The sequence below is a fragment of the Narcine bancroftii genome, chromosome 1 (assembly GCF_036971445.1).
Source record: "Narcine bancroftii isolate sNarBan1 chromosome 1, sNarBan1.hap1, whole genome shotgun sequence".
NCBI classification, from domain to species: domain Eukaryota; kingdom Metazoa; phylum Chordata; class Chondrichthyes; order Torpediniformes; family Narcinidae; genus Narcine; species Narcine bancroftii.
Genome location: NC_091469.1, coordinates 133,464,353 through 133,481,421, shown reverse-complemented (window position 1 = coordinate 133,481,421; position 17,069 = coordinate 133,464,353). Strand labels below are relative to the sequence as shown.

At 48.1% G+C, this 17,069-nt stretch overlaps 1 protein-coding gene across 4 annotated transcripts in view; it reads right to left on the bottom strand.

The window, feature by feature from the left end:
- Positions 1-17,069, bottom strand: part of LOC138764485 (uncharacterized) — a 153,982-nt gene that overhangs the window by 72,299 nt on the left and 64,614 nt on the right. For all 4 annotated transcript variants that reach the window (XM_069940503.1, XM_069940472.1, XM_069940492.1 and 1 more), the window contains one exon: positions 1,167-1,306. In XM_069940503.1, the coding sequence (XP_069796604.1) occupies positions 1,167-1,306 (140 nt within the window). The remainder of the gene's footprint in view (positions 1-1,166; positions 1,307-17,069) is intronic.

Sequence of the window (17,069 nt, the reverse complement as noted above, 5' to 3'; positions counted from 1 at the left end):
AGGTCGGCACAATATTGAGGACCAAAGGGCTTGTACTGCAATGGTCTATGTTCTATGCCATTTCTCCAAATGACCTATATCCTGCTGTGTCATTTGACAATCTTCTTTCCTATCTAGGGAAGTGTAATGTGAGGATACAACTTTCTTCAAGTACACTTGCAGTGGGAAGATTTTTAAAACAAAATTGTGGCTAATTTAAATAATTTGTTCAGAGAAGTGCAATTTATTTCATGAAGGAAACCCATTAAAAATAGTCTTATACGCTTTTAAGGACAGCTTTCCTCTAAACCAGTCAAAATGACTCGACACGTTGTGAAGCACAAAGTGAAGCATGTTTCACTTTGAAGTGATTTGTGCATCTATCAACTAGGGCAATTGTTACTTGGTTACCATTAGAAAAAAAATACCAGTGGCCTTTCATCTGTAATTGCTCAATATTTGCATTGTTATGGTAAATCATTTAGTTCTGAATCCTTTATCTATATCACATGCACTAGATGGATTTTATAGATTTTATGTTTTTGCCATTATATGTTAATAGGCAAGAAAAAATTTAAAACATGACCATGTTGATGCTTACATGCCACATTTGCTCTGCTCATGCACGTTCATCTGACCAGTGGAATCTATATCTTTCTACAAAGTGTGCTTATCCAACTGCACCTTGGAATTCATTTGAAATGTAACATTTTAAGTGCAAGTCTACAGCTTGACCAAAATGTGGTGATATGTAATTACATCACTAGGTCACCAGGGGTCACCCCGGTGACCTTGTCTATAAAGCAGTCCAAAGCTGCAAGTCTAGCCTTCCAGGTTCGTCTTGCAGAGAGACAAGACCTCTTAGTGTACATATTAGTTTATTAAAGCTGTCTTATACTCACACTGCTGGTGTGGTTATTGTCAGTTCACAATAAACTTTACATTTAATGTAAAGTGAAAATTATTCACAAGTAGGAAGTTATTCGCCAATTCACAAACAAGGTGAGCAGTAGAATGGCTGTATGCTGTTCTACATTCCTGAAATTGAACTGACACCAAAGGAGAGCATTACGCCACAGCACCAGCCGTGTTCATTCAGAGCTAAGAACAAAATCTATGTTACAGCCGAAAGAAATACACTGAAGGCTTTAACTTCTGTTACAGTAGAATGAGGCAGAAGCACTGACCTCTTAAAATGGGCAGTGAAGGTCTTCTGAAAATCATTGCACAGCTGCTCCATGTAGAAGAAGTGTGATCTGTTGAGGTGTGGATTGATTCCATCCCGTCCCCAACTTACTTTGTACTCATAAATATTGGTGTGGCGAAGCTATTGGGCATAATAATATTCATTAATTTACAATCTGGGTAAATCAAATACAAGGAAATATTACAAAGCAATAAACAGAACCCATCAATTGAAAGAAGTTACAAAGAATTCACTGAGGGACCATAGGGGCGACATGGTAGTGTAGCAGTTAGTGTATTATTGCACCAGGGTTCGAATCTGCCACTGTCTGTAAGGTCTTTGTATTTTCTCCCCGTATCTGCATGGATTTCCTCCGAGGGGGGGTTTCCAGTTTCCTCCCATCTTCCAAAGACGTAAAGGGTTTGTCAGCTAATTGGTCACATGAGTTTATTTGGTCAGCATGGGCTTGTGGGTTGGAAGGGCCTGTTGCCGTGCTGCATCTCTAAATTAGATTAATTATTTTCAAGGAGGCAGATGGAAGGTACAAGAGGAACAGGGCATTCCCGACACAATATGTGCAAAAAAAAAAATTGCCTGCCAGTTATTATTTAGTTTTAGAAGGCAGGACCTCCAACCGTGCAACTTCACCAAAGTGGCAAAGTCATCTTGTGCTCAAGTCTTTGTATTGGGACTGGAATTCGGAAGCAAGGGTGTTACTCACTGAACCACTTTGGGAAGTAAAGACTGAAGGATTTCTTCCTCCATTTTTGAATGTTAACTCGGCATCAATTGGCAACTTCAGACTGGAGGGGCCAAGGATGAAAGGTCAAGAGATAGAATATCGACCTCCCGAAGTGCACAAACTGACAGTAGGGATACAATCAGAAAAGAGTATCAACATGTCAACAAACACAAACACTCACCTGGGAGCAAGAGCTTCACATATTAGGCTTAACAGGACTAATAAAATAGTGGACCATGTAGTATGCATTTTGTATCAAGTGCATGGTACTGGCTTTAATATCTTTTATTAAAGAGCCTTTCATCAAGGTACGAGCAAAAAGAAGGCCTGAATTTTAATACATTTTATTAACGCTTTTTCTTCAGGTGCTGTCTGATTTTTGGTCATACCTTGTGTGGTGAATGTCTGCCAAGCTGCCTGTCTACCCTCTGGCGTGCCTTGCTGTACTAACATTGGCTGTGCATTATCTCTACTGTTAAGGACACTTCCCTTGTATATAACTATATATGGACATATTGTCTTTCATTATTGTACCATGAGTTTCTGCTAATAAAAGCCATGATTAATTTTTGACCACATCGTCTTTGTCAACTTCATCAACTGGCACTTCAATTTTATTAGCAGAAATGGATGCAGCCCTCAAGCCAGAGCGGTTGATAATCGACCAGTCTGCACCGAGAGCCAGAGAAATTTTCAACCACTGTATTCCTTGTTTCAATTACTACATGGCTCGAAACAATGTGGTCGAAGAGGCGATACAGTGGGGCCACCTGAACTCTCTGCTGGGTGAGGTCCCTTTCGCCATAAAGCAAGGAGCTACCACTCTGGCTATAGCCCAGGGACGTCTGACTATGCAGTGCCACAGAATGTAGTGCTTGCTCCACACCAGTTGTTGACTAGACATGAGAAACCCGGGCTATAGCCAGAAATCTGCCCCGACCCAGAAAGAATGGCCCCCCTTAAGAAGTTACCACCCCCAAACTCAGCAGAAGTCCTTAAAAGGTGTATGGGATTCTTTTCCTACTACTGCAAATGGGTTCGGCACTACACCACGAAGGCATGCCCTCTGTTTGACACTAAATCTTTTCCTCTCTCTCCAATGGCCTTGAAGGCTTTTGAGAGAATTAAAGCTGATATTGCCAAAGCTGCACTCTCGTCCATTGACAAGGATGTCCCATTCCAAGTGGAAACTGATGCCTCAGATTGTGCCTTGGCAGGAACCCTTACTCAAAAGGGCAGACCTGTGGCATTCTTCTCCCGCACGTTAGGGGGGACCTGAACTTAAACATCCTGCCATTGAGAAAGAAGCCCAGGCTATTATTGAAGCTGTTCGCTACTGGAGACACTTTCTAGCCGGCAGAAAATTTACTCTTGTCACTGATCAGAAATCTGTAGCCTACATGTTCAGTACTAAACACAAAAGTAAAATCAAGAACGATAAGATGACACGCTGGCGAATAGAACTCTCAACTTATAATTATGAGATCCAGTACAGACCGGGCAGGTTAAATAATCCCTCTGACGCATTGTCACGATCTGCTGCTGGTGCTCAGCTGGAGGGACTAAAAGAGATCCATAGCAGACTGTGCCACCCAGGAGTGATGAAATTCTTCCACTACATAAGGGCTAACAACCTTCCTTACTCTCTGGAAGAAGTCAGAAAACTGACTAAAAGCTGTCCTATTTGTGCAGAATGCAAATCACAATACTTCAAAGCTCCAGAGGCCACTCTCATCAAGGCAACCCGACCTTTTGAGAGGATTAGTTTAGATTTTAAAGAGCCGTTACCTTCCAACAACAAAAATGTATATTTCCTTACAGTAATTGACGAATATTCCAGGTTTTCCTTTGTGATACCCTGCTCTGACATCTCATCAGCGTCTGTCATTAGTCACTTGACAGAATTTTCAGCATTTTTGGTTTTCCCAATTACATTCATACCGATAGAGGCTCAGCATTCATGAGCGCTGAACTGCGGCGAGCCCTGTTACGAAAGGGGATTGCTACCAGCCGTACCACAAGCTACAACCTGCAGGGCAATGGGCAGGTTGAAAGGGCTAATGTTACAGTCTGGAAGACTGTTAATCTTGCTTTAAAAACACATGGTTACCCTGTTACCCGGTGGCAGGAGGTGCTGCCTGAGGTGCTACATTCTATTCGGTCTTTACTGTGTACTGCAACAAATCAAACACCTCATGAATGTATGTTTGCCTTTCCTAGGAAATCAGGAACTGTGATGGACTGGCCAGCCTGTTTATCTAAGCCTGGAACCATGCTGCTGAAGAGCCACACTCGGGCGCGTAAAACAGACGCCCTAGTCCAACCAGTTCAGCTATTGCATACTAACCCCAACTACGCTCATGTTAAATTCCCAGACGGGAATAGTGACACTGTACCCTTAAGAGATCTGGCTTCGCCTGGTTCCCCCCTTCCTCGCACCCCTTCTCAGAGGGAGCTTGAGAGGTTGGACTCACCCCCCCCCCCCCAGCCTGTGACCCCTCGTAAGCTTTCAGATGGCCATGCAGAGGCTCCACTGCCTCCGGTGTGTCAATGTCCCATGGATCATCTCTTCTGTTGCTCCTTCTCAAATGGGGTTGGGTAGGGAGGGGGGGTGGTCTCCCCTGTTTTCCGGTGCCCTGCACCAATCCTCCAGAAGTCCAGAAGTCAGTCCTTCCCACACTACAGACCCAGGACCTGTACCAGTTCCCAGGGTTGCAAAGGAGCCGCCTGTTTTGAGACGAAGCACCAGAATTTGTAAACAACCTGATAGGCTGACATATTCATAGAACATCTCATTATATTTCGATTGCTTGCTAGATACTGGCGTATTTTGGCTATTAGAGTATCTCAAGGTCAAACATGGTATCCATGTATCGCTTGCTTCAGTCTTTCCTAGCAGATGTCCTTTTGATTTTAACCCTTCTTCTGCCGGGGTGGGAGACTGTGGTGAATGTGTGCCAAGCTGCCTGTCTCCCCTCTGGCGAGCCTTGCTGTACTAACATTGGCTGTGCATTATCTCTACTGTTGAGGACACTCCCCTTGGATATAACTGTAGATGCATCTATTGTCTTTCATAGGAACATGGGAACATAGGAAGTAGGAACAGGAGTCGGCCAAAAATGGCCCATCGAGCCTGTTCCGCCATTCAATAAGATCATGGCTGATCTAATTTATGACCTAACTCCACCTACCTGCCTTCTCCCCATATCCCCTAATTCCATCATTGTACCATGAGTTTCTGCTAATAAAAGCCACGATTATTGTTTGCCCACATCGTCTTTGTCTACGTCATCAACTGGCACTTCACCTTGACAAAGGGGTCAGGCCCGAAACGTTGGTTAGCCTTTACCGATGTGGCATGAACCTCTGCATATTGCACTACAATCACAGTGTCTGTAGACTAGTCAGCAAACTATTAACTTTAATAAGTTACTTTTGATCTTGTCCGTAAAATCCCACTTTAGCGTGGCAGCAAAGTTAGCGTAACGGTTAGTGCGGCGCCTTTGCAGCGCCAGCAACCTGAGTTTGAATCCAGGGCTGTCTGTAAGGAGCTTGTACCTTCACACGTGTCCTGTGTGGGGTTTTCCCTGGGTGACCCAGTTTCCTCTCTCCCTCCAAAACTTAGGTCTTTCTAGGTTAATTGGGTGGCTTGAGTCTCAATAGCCGGAATCAGCTTCTAACATGTTGTAAAAAAAATTACTGTAAAGATCTATTTCATTCACTCATATTCTTCAGGATAGGAGATTATCACCTCAGCTTTTCTCTCTTCTACCCTAACTGTTAGCCTGTGTTCCTCCCCCTTCCTCTCTTTCCCCCTCCTCTCCTCCCCTTTCCAGTCAGGCATCTGCCTCATTTTTGGCACTCCTGAGGGAGGGCTCAGGCCTGAAACATCCACTTTCACTTCCAGTGGATGTTGCATGATGTACTGAGTTTCTCCAGCACTTTTGTGTATTGCCAGCAGTTGGTGGAGTTTGACTAGAATATTTATCTCGTAAGCAGAGCATTAGACAAGAAACACCACAGCTATGTATTATGAAAGACTGGAATGTATGGCCTATTGTTTAAGTGTAGAAAAGTATATAAAATTTGGATAAAGTGTTGATATAATTGCTGTATGCTGCTTATAAATTATGCAAGGTTGTATACTGTTTCTAAAAACAAACTGCTGCCACTTGCTTCATTTTAACACCGTCATTCTTGTCTTTCAATGTAACTGAAATTAAGCACACCAGATGGTCTTTGTTTTTTGGGCCTGATCTCCATCCTGACCCATTAACAATGATTACTCCTGTCACTGTTGAGAAGACATTCTCCCTCACTCACGATCACCAGGTGAAAGAGATCATCATTTCATTAAGCCTCCTGTCCTTGGTTGCAGTTGATCCAGTGGCACAAGATCAGTCCTGACCTTGGGAAGTTCTTAGGTTCTCCCTGTGACTGTGAGTTTCCTCTAACCTGCCAAACACATATGGGTCAGGACGTTAACTGCTTGCTGTAAATTGCCAACAGTGTGGTGATGAGTGATGGGGCAGTTAAAGGCAATGTAGGGATAAAAGGTTACAGGATTGGGATTGCTTAAGAGTGTTGTGAACTAGCATAGACTCAATGGGCTGAAGTATGGCTTCCATGCCAGAAGGAAATATGATAAAAGGGTGGGGAGGGGGAGAGGGGATTGTAACGTGACTGATTGCACTCATCTGGAGTACAACACTCTTTTAAGTGCTTACAATCAATGGCCGGCGGACACAATAGTCCTCAGGTGAGTCTGAGGTAAGGCAGGAAAACCAAGGTTTATATTGGGGTAGGTGAGGGTGGAGCCAGGGGAAGAGCCAGCCATGAGAACAACACTCAGTGAATTCCATTTCACTGCAGGGATATTTTTACAGTTTTAGTCAAAGTTAGCTTTCTTCATCATTCTCGATTGCTGCAGTGTGATAGGCTGAATCTAAAGTCTTAGCGAGCTGGAGGGCTCTCTGCAACGGCAGCCTGTCTTCCTCTAGCAGTTGCTGGCGGATGTGATCAGACCTCTCCCCAACCATGCAAGCCCCCCAGATCAGCTCTTCTACATACTGGTCTGCCGATACCGGGGCAGGGCTATTTCCCCTGTATTCTCGCCCCAGATTGTGCAGGACCCGAAAGAAATCGTCCAGTCTCACCGGGTTGCCATAAAGGCAGTGCTGCCACTGGTGTGGACCCAGGAGGAGCGAGGAGTGAAGCGACTGCGTACCCTCCGCGGGTCCAACCATCCAGTCCGACTGCCATCGGCTCCATACAGCTTTAAACGTCCTGTTAAAGGACTCAACTGTAATTTATTTTTAAATCCCGCTACTGCATGGACTGGCCCCCTATGATCAGCAGAGGCCTCGAGGGGTTGCAGACTCCAGGGAAGTGGAGGATTGGTGCAGGGCACCGGAAAACAGGGGAGACCACCCCCCCTCCCTACCCAACCCCATTTGAGAAGGAGCAACAGAAGAGATGATCCATGGGACATTGATGATGGCAGCAGAGCAGTGAGGGGCTCTGAGGTTGAATAACACACCGGTGGTGGACTGTAGGTGACTTGAGGTGAGGAACTCACTCAGGCTTCAGGCTGCTGTTGACTGTGGTCAAGGGACTCCCACCAGGCTGCAGACAGCTGGAGACTGGCTTGAGACAAGCTGAAGGGGAAATGGGGTGCGAGAGGGTGCTGGAGGCTTCCTGATCATGCCAGGTGTCCATCTGTAGCTCAGGCTGCTGATGGTTTGGATGGAAGGCTGTGTGGCTGTGGAGGCTGCAGAACCACTGATCTCCAAGCCATAGACATTCAGTGACCCTGGGGGGACTCTCTTCTGCTCCTCTTTCTCTGGCTGTAAGGGGCGGCAGACAATTTTTGCTGATAGTGAATCTTTGCCTGCCTAACGGTAAAGGAAATTTTGTGTAATATCACATTTTCTATTTCACTACATGACAATAAAAAATATTGTTGAATAACTAGGTGATGGGTTATTGAGAACAATTACAGAATAAGAAAGTGAGAATGCAGAGCTGTAGGACATGCCCGGCAGACTGAATGGTGCTGAAGGAAAGAGAATAAGAGAAGATATCACAGATTGTGGTGGTCCACCACAGGCCTACTGCAGGGAGCAACCTCTGTACCTGCAGGAGAGTAAGGGGACAGGTCAACACCTGGCCGGCTGCCAATCAGTTGACCTGAATGGATCAAGCCCCACCCGGTCGGGTGTCAATCACCCTCTGGGATATAAGCCTGTGCCGGCATCCCGAGGCTTCACTCAAGAGTTACTGCAGCTACAGCCAGCCTGGCTCTGTGGAAGTCTTTGTGGATTAAAGCCTGTTGTACGGTCTTTACCTTGTGTGTGTCTGATTCTGGCTAACAGCGCACCACAATTTAATCCACAAAATTTTTCCACGGCTGCCATGGAAAAACTCCTGAGCGCAGGGAGCCTCAAAGTTGACCCACGCCACCCCAGAAGCCCAGACACACTTCGAGATCTGGCAGCACACGGTCGAGGCAATCATCAAGGCACACGAAGGTGGCATCCTGGAATCTGATCGAAAGAAGTTGGTCCTACTCTGGTCAAAGCTGGGTCCCCACGCCTTCCAGGCAACCAAAGGCTGCTCCAATGGACACTCTCGAGAACTTGTACAAGCCCTCCATGAATGTGGTCTGTGCAAGGTACCTCCTCAACACCCGAGCCCAGCAACTCAGGGAGACGGCTGAGTCTTACCTGGGACACTTGCAAGAGTTGGCCTGACTGTGTCTGGCTGAACCCAAGGTAGGTACAGAAGAGGTTGAGAGGCTGATCAGGGACGCCTTCATCTGAGGGGTACGCTCGAGGGCCATCCGGCAGAAGCTGCTGGAAGACAATATCTACGCCCTAACCAAGACTGTGGAAGTGGTCCAAACAACTGGAAGCGGCAGCCCTGGACAGGCTCCCTCATGGCCCTCTCACACTGCAGCTGCAGCCCCAGACCGAGGTGGGGAGGAAAACATCGCTGTGGCAGGCGCCCGACGTCCCTGTGAGTCCTGGTGTGGGTCAGACCGACGATCGCGCCGAAACTTCCCAGCTAGGAACCAGTATTGTCCCCAATGCAGCAAGAAAGGCCACTTTGCAAAAGTGTGCCTCTCTCAACCTGCTGGCAGCTCAGCGGCCGTCTATGACTTCCCCGCCTCCCCTGTGGTCCCCTCCACGTACGCATGCCAGGCAGCTCCATTGTCCCTGTGACGACTTCTGCCTTCCCTGACTTCAACGGTGCAACATCCGGCCCCACCAGCGACTGTCACAGCGTGTGCCCCGAGCACCTGCACCAGCCCCCGGCCTCGCCAGCACCGCTCACCGAGAACTACAGCTACATCGCTTCCGGCTTACGGCATGACGTCACTTCCGGCTGACGTAATGACGTCACTGCCAGCGGCCACGAATACGTCACTTCCCCGGCGCAATGGACATGGCTGAGGAAGGAGGCCAACCACGCAGCGGGACCCCACGCGCCGCTGCCATCTTGGGCCAGGCAGCAGCCAACACGGAGGGCCCCCGACGATGTTGAGAATGACGTGGTAAACACGGGCAATGACCAGGCTGTCCCGTCGACGCTCATCTCATCTCCTCCGGTGATCAACGTTGACGTGGTCAACACCAGCGATGACCAGGCAGCCCACCGACGCTCCCCACACCTCCGGATGCCATCGGCTACTGCACGCTGCATCCCATGACTGATGTCGACGTGGTCAACACGGGCGATGACCAGGCCGCCCTACTGATGCTCCCCACGCCTCCAGGTGCCATCAGCTGCTGCACGCTGCATCCATTGACCAACAATTATGTGGTCAACACAGGCAATAAGCAGGCCACCCTACCGACGCTCCCTATGTCCCCGGAAGCCATAAATCGCTGCGCACAGCCGAAAAGCGATGACTCCGACTCTGAGATGGTCCTGGCCGCCACCACACTGATCAGGGACATCCCTCACAACCTCGGGCGCTTGATGGTGGATGTACAAGTCAACGGGCAGCTAACGAAGTGCCTGTTCGACAGTGGCAGCACTGAGAGATTCATTCACCCGAGCGTGGCCCTCTCCCTGGGATTAAAAGTCCACCCCACTACCTGCTCCATCGCCCTCGCCGTCAAGGATAAAACCGTTGCTACCCTTGGGCACTGCTCAGCTGATATAACTGTGGGAGGGGAGCCTTACACATGGTTCAGGCTCCTGGTCATGCCCAAACTCTGTGCCCCAATCTTCCTAGGCCTAGATTTCCAGTGCCACCTGCAGAGGTCACTCTTGCCTTCAGGGGCCCCAACTTCCACTCACATTACACAGCATACCAACCGGCGCTCTTCCCACATCTTGCGCTAGGCTGCAAGCCGATCGCCGCCAGAAGTCGGCACTATTGCACCGCAGACAGAAACTTCATCAAGGCAGAGGAGCAGCGACTCCTGGTAGAAGGCGTCATCGAGCCCAATAACAGCCCTTGGAGAGCCCAAGTCCTGGTGGTCAAAGGGGGAAGTAAGCAGAGGATGGTCATGGATTACAGCCAGACCATTAACCGGTACACCCAGCTGGATGCCTACCCCCTGCCGAGGATCACCGACATGGTCAATGAGATGGCCTGCTACTGGGTTTTTTCCACGATTGACCTGAAGTCGGTGTCTCAACAAATCCCCACCCACCCGAAGGACAAACCCTACACCGCCTTTGAGGCAGATGGGTGCCTGTACCAGTTCTGCCGAGTTCCCTTTGGAGTCATGAATGGGGTCTCCATTTTCCTGCGGGAGATGGACCGCATGGTAGACCGGCACAAGCTGAAGGCGACATTCCCGTATCTGGATAATGTCACTATCTGCGGCCGTGACCAGCAGGACCACGATGCTAACCTGGAAAAATTCCTCCAGATGGCTGCGGAGCTGAACCTCACTTACAACAAGGAGAAGTGTGTGTTTAGCACCAGCCGCCTCGCCATCCTGGGGTACATTGTGGCCCATGGAGTCTTTGGCCCAGATCCAGAAAGGATCCACCCATTAATTTAGTTACCCCTCCCCCCAACGCTAAAGCCCCTCCACAGGTGCCTGGGCCTGTTCTCTTATCACTTGCAGTGGGTCCCTCAATTCTCGGACAAGGTCCGCCCACTGGCCCAAGCTACAACCATTCCCCTCCCACCCAAGGCACAGGCAGCCTTCATCCACCACGATGCAGGCTGTGGATCAGGCAATTGTGGAAACGGTCTGCCACTGGCGCCATTATCTGGCCGGCAGGAAATTCACCCTCCTCATGGACCAGCGGGCCATGGCGTTCATGTTTAACCCTACTGTAATGGAGGATTAAAACCATGTACCCAGATGCTTTTTTGCTTATGTGGAACTGACGACACTGGGTCCACACGCAGGTCACCTTACTTTCAGAACTAGCAGATGTAATTAAACTCAGCCATGGGGACTTATCTGAAGATACACTTTGAAATGGAATTCCACCGTGAGGCCCAGGGAAAGCAGTTGTCAAATACGACACTCTGAAATTGACGAATTGGTCACAACCTGTCTTGCTCGAGAAGTTTTAATAAGTCTTTGTATCTACGAGATAAACCAGGAAATTATAACATCCTGGTTCCATAATAATTAATCTTCTAAATTGTAGAATGTAATGTTCAGTTTTGATTTTGACTGACAAATATTAGAAGGAGTAGGCGCATGATTAATTGTTTTTGGGGTATATAAGCCTGTGGTCCTGCTGCTGAAGTTTAGACTCTCCGAGGGGTGGGAACACCCCTTGTCAAGAAGGAAGAACAGCCAGAGTCCGAGCAACGTCCCGGTCGGGGGAGGTGGAGAAGCTGCTACCAGCGCCCTGACAACCTACTACAAGTGTGCAGTCGTTGCCTCGCTTCGGCAGTTGGGACCAGTCCAAGCGTTGATAAGTATAGTTGGGAAGGGCTTGCATATTGTAGTGTGAAATCAGCTTTTGAATTAGTAATAAACATTTGTATAAACTGAACTGCTCTCGGTGTGTGTGTCTATTTTCTTTCGGTAGCTCAAACACTGTGACCAATCTAAAATGAACAAAATGAGAGGTATAAGTTTACCCAAGACAATTGGCGCAGCGAGCAGGGTTGGTCTCAAGATGTTTCGCCGAAAGAAAGAGGTGAGCCCTGAGCAGTTCTTGATTCCTGGATGGACTTCCAAAGACGATGGGTTTGGCATGTTGGCCAATACCCTGTCTTTGTTGGGACCACCCATTAGTTGGGATGAGAAGTTAGACCCATCAAGTGCACCTCTGGGAGAGCGGGTTGCCACTCTCCTTCGAGAAAGTAAATTTCCTGATAAAAAGGGAACGCTGACGAATGGTTTTTGGTTGCTGGCCACAGCATTACGCCACTCCGTTCAGCGTGAAGCAGAATTAATTCAAAGAGAAGTAGAATCTCAGTGCAAAAGAAAGCAATTAGAGGAGGAGCTAGAAGTCCTGCGACAATGCTGTTCCATGATGAGCGAGATTGTTCGCACCAGTCAGGGCAGAGCCAAAGAATGGGAAGATAAGCATGTCCAAATGATTTGCCGTAATATTAAACTCCGGCAGCAGCTCTGTGCAGATAAGGAAAGGCATGGAGTAGAACCCGATCCATATCGTATTCATGCCATGATAAGGAATGGTGACGATCCTGATGTAATTGAGGATTGGGATGGGAATATTTGGAATGAGAATGGTAATAATGCAGATTCTCCTCAGCATGTGTCTAACATACTACCCTCTCCATCTGCTGTTCACACCCGCCCTATAAGGCAGCAGATTTCCCAAACAGACAGAAGGGGGGATGATGTAAGGGTAAGATACCCCAGTTTCCCATGTGGACCCAGGGGAAAATACCCAAACCCCTGCTTATGCTCTATGGCCTACTCCCTTTGTTGGATGTCCTCGACCTCCTCCCCTAGACTGGGTGGAGGGCCCTGTGGGCCAAAGTGGGAACAGGGGTCGGAAACAGTCAATGATATGTGACTTCTCTGTAAAAGAGCTGGCTGCCATTGGAGATCAATTTAGGCAAAAGGCAGGAGAAACTCTGGCGGCCTGGCTCCTGCGTGTCTGGGAACAAGGAGGGGGTAATGTATTTTTAACCCCTGAGGAATTGTTGGGATTAGGAACATTATCTACTGATATCAGGGTCACTGCTGAGCTGCGGGGTAGAGGGAGAGAGATGGATTACTTACTTACTACTCTAGGGGATGCCCTGCTACGAGTATACCCATCACCAATAGATTGGGATTTACATTTGCAAAACAATTGGAGAACCCCAGAGGAGGGTATAGCATTAATTCGTCAACAGGCCCTGGCCTCTGCCTTGTATGGAGGGAGTTTGAGGCTGTGGGTACATGGGGGGAGTCCTGATGAAGAGATATTCACTGCCGGAATGCATACCAGATTGGTTCGTTCTGCCCAACCCACCACATGGGGATTGGTTCTGTCCGTAACTAGTTCGCTAATTGGGCATCCTGTGTCTGAGGCGGTGCACGCCTTATCTTGGCTTCGAGAATTAGAACTGGGAGGTAAAATCCATTCACATACAACCCAGATTAAATCAGACAAGCAGGATGAAAAGAGAAGGGCTGCTGGTAATAATGGACCGACAAGGAAGGACCTTTTTCTAACCTTGTTAAAGTTAGGCGTACCTAAAAGTGATATTGATGGGAAACCTACTGCGGTCCTTTATGCCCTTTATAAGAGAAAATCAGGGGAACATCATCCCCAGCTGCTGAGTCCTCCTGGCCCAGCTGTGCCTTCTGCTCCCACTGCTGCTTCTATCGAGCTGGCTTCTCCTGCTCCAGTTACTCGTCATGAAGTAAAACAATGGGTTAAACAGGCTCTTAAAGATAACAATAGCATGTGGTCCTGGAAGCCCCCGAACCCTTCTGAAGCCTGAAGGTGTGGGCAGGATTCCCGTGTCTACTCCATCGAGACACGGCGCACACACGGGGATCCGCGGCCCTACATACCGTTAACAATCCACTGGGGTGGGGGTAATGATCGCCAATACTTGGCTTTGGTCGACACCGATGCAGAGCACTCGGTGATTCCTGGTAATCCCGACCTCTGGACTGGACCGGCCTTTCGAATAGAGGGGTTGGGAGGAGCGGTCACCCTGGCAAAGGAAATAAAAGTCTGTGCCATGGTGGGTGATAGTCCTTCCCCTGTCTGGTTACATGCCCTGGTGGCTGCTACTGACGAGTGTATCCTGGGTATTAATATGTTGGCCGGTATGGTCCTTAATACTAGCCAAGAGGGATTTGAATTTGGAATTCGAACTATTACAAAAAAACTAGTAGTGGGTCAGGCTAAGTGGGATCCTGTGATGGTGCCAGCTTCCATGAAACCAGTGTGCATTCCACAATATCGTCTCCCTGGGGGGCAGGAAGAGATTACTGCCACCATCGATGCTCTGCAAGAAGAAGGGGTAGTGAGGCCCGCAACGTCGCCCTTTAATAGCCCTGTTTGGCCGGTCCAGAAGCCGGACGGCTCCTGGAGAATGACAGTTGATTATTGTTTTTTGAACAAACATGCCCCACCACTTGCTTCAGCAGTTCCGGACATCGTCACCCTTATTGAAAACATTGCTACTGGGAATTCAGGAACATGGTATGCTGTCATTGATCTCGCTAACGCCTTCTTCAGTATTCTTATAGCTGAGGACTCACAGGATCAGTTCGCCTTTACCTGGAAGGGGCGCCAGTATACCTTCACCCACCTTCCAGTATTGCCTTCCCTCTCAACTCACCATTATATTGATGATGTGGCCTCCTGGAGCCTCTGGCAGAAACAAGAGGGTCGCCGAGTCCCACTTGGATTCTGGTCACGTACCATGCCTGAGGCTGCCGCTCGTTATTCTGTTTTTGAACAACAGTTACTAGCCTGTAACTGGGCCCTGCTGGAGACTAAAAGAATGACAGGTGATGCAGATGTTCAATTGCGACCTGCACTTCCTATGATGAATTGGGTCCTGGCTAATGATGCTAATCTAAAGATCGGGCGGGCTCAGCAGTCTTCTATTGTTAAATGGAAGTGGTATATTCAGAGTCGTGCGACCAGAGGGCCTGAAGGGGTGGGCCGCGTACACGAACAGGTGGCTTACCATCCTAGGTCAGGAACTCAGTTATCGGAGGAGGGGGATGGTGGCTCCAGTCAGTATGCTGAGTTGAAGGTAGTCACTTTACCACTAGATCCCCATGATCACCCTCTTCGCCTGTTTACTGATTCCTGGGCTGTGGCTAATGGACTTGTGGTATGGATGCCTGATTTGCAAAAGAACAACTGGATGATACATGACCGCCCAATATGGGGCAAAGAGTTGTGGCAGCTGTTGTGGGATGCTTCCCACCATCGTGAGATAACCGTTTATCACGTTGATGCCCATACCAATATGGCGACTAACATGGCTCAACATAATGCAGTAGCAGATCAGCTTGCCACTATCAGCTGTGCTGATTCCGTCCCCCTGGCTCGATGGGCACATGAACAGAGTGGTCATTTGGGGGAGAAGGGATCAGCTATGTGGTCCCGTACACATGCTTTATCCGTCCATCAGGATGATGTCCGCATGGTCGTACGTACGTGCCCAGAATGTCAGCTTGTGAAGTTCCATACCGTTCCACCTGGTCCGCATGGCCAAATAAAACGGGGTGCTCACTCAGCTGCGGTCTGGCAAATTGATTACATAGGCCCCATGCTAGACTGTATGGGTAAACATTACATCCTAGTAATGGTTGACACCTTTTCGGGCCTGGTTTTTACTTTTCCCACCAAGACGGCTGACCAAGCTAGCACTATCCAAGGACTAAACCATTTGATTTATCGTTATGATGTTCCAGAGGAGATTCACTCTGATAATGGCTCGCACTTCTCCGGGAAAGCAATCTGTGATTTGGCAAATTACAACGGTATTTTATGGGTTCACCATATTCCTTATTACCCGCAGGCTGCCGGATTAGTTGAACAAATGAACGGCTTACTGAAGGAACAAATTCGTTTGTTAACATCACTGGGGACCCAGAAGGGATGGTGCCATGTGCTGCAGCAGGCAGTCGACAATTTGAATCATCGCCCTTTAAAAGGAGGTACACCTTTCCACCGACTTCTTCACGCTCCTGAATTACAGCCTATTCCAGAGGAAAAACAGTCATTGCCCCCCATTCCCGAACTAGAGAATGTTGGACAAAAGGTATGGGTGGCACCACCAGGTAGTGGCCCTCCTGTAAAAGGAGAAATAGTGACACCTGCCCAGGTTAACACTCGGTGGGTAGCTATTGAAGGACAGGATGATTTAGTCTGTTTAAATACTGAACGCTTATGGTATCGTGAGTGACATGTGTCAGGGTTCTTTGTTCCAGGTTCTCCATTTTACACTCCTGGTGATCTGGCTTAACAGCTGCTTTGATGCCAGCAATTGGATTTGTAATGTCGAGGATGTTCCAAGGGAGCTCCCCGTGGGAAACACGGTCCGATGCATTACACCAAGGAAGTCCTCGGTCACCAGCCTCAAATGCAGCTTATATAAATATGTTATTGTTCAGCATGTTTCAAAATCTGTTCGTGAGCTCCAATATCTGGGTATTGTGGCCAACAAGGATAATTTGAGCCTTGGTTGGAATCCTTTCTCATGGCTAACTGCTACATTTGGGGGAGTGGGCTACACTATCCTCCGTTGGTTGCTCGCGTCATTGCTTATCTTTGTAATTGTTGTTTTGATTTCTCTTTTTTCGCTCCCTCTGTACTCAAATACTGGTTAGGCCTCGCAAATGACAGATTGTGACCAAGGGGTGGAATGTAATGGAGGATTAAAACCATGTACCCAGATGCTTTTTTGCTTATGTGGAACTGACGACACTGGGTCCACACGCAGGTCACCTTACTTTCAGAACTAGCAGATGTAATTAAACTCAGCCATGGGGACTTATCTGAAGATACACTTTGAAATGGAATTCCACCGTGAGGCCCAGGGAAAGCAGTTGTCAAATGCAACACTCTGAAATTGACGAATTGGTCACAACCTGTCTTGCTCAAGAAGTTTTAATAAGTCTTTGTATCTACGAGATAAACCAGGAAATCATAACATCCTGGTTCCATAATAATTAATCTTCTAAATTGTAGAATGTAATGTTCAGTTTTGATTTTGACTGACAAATATTAGAAGGA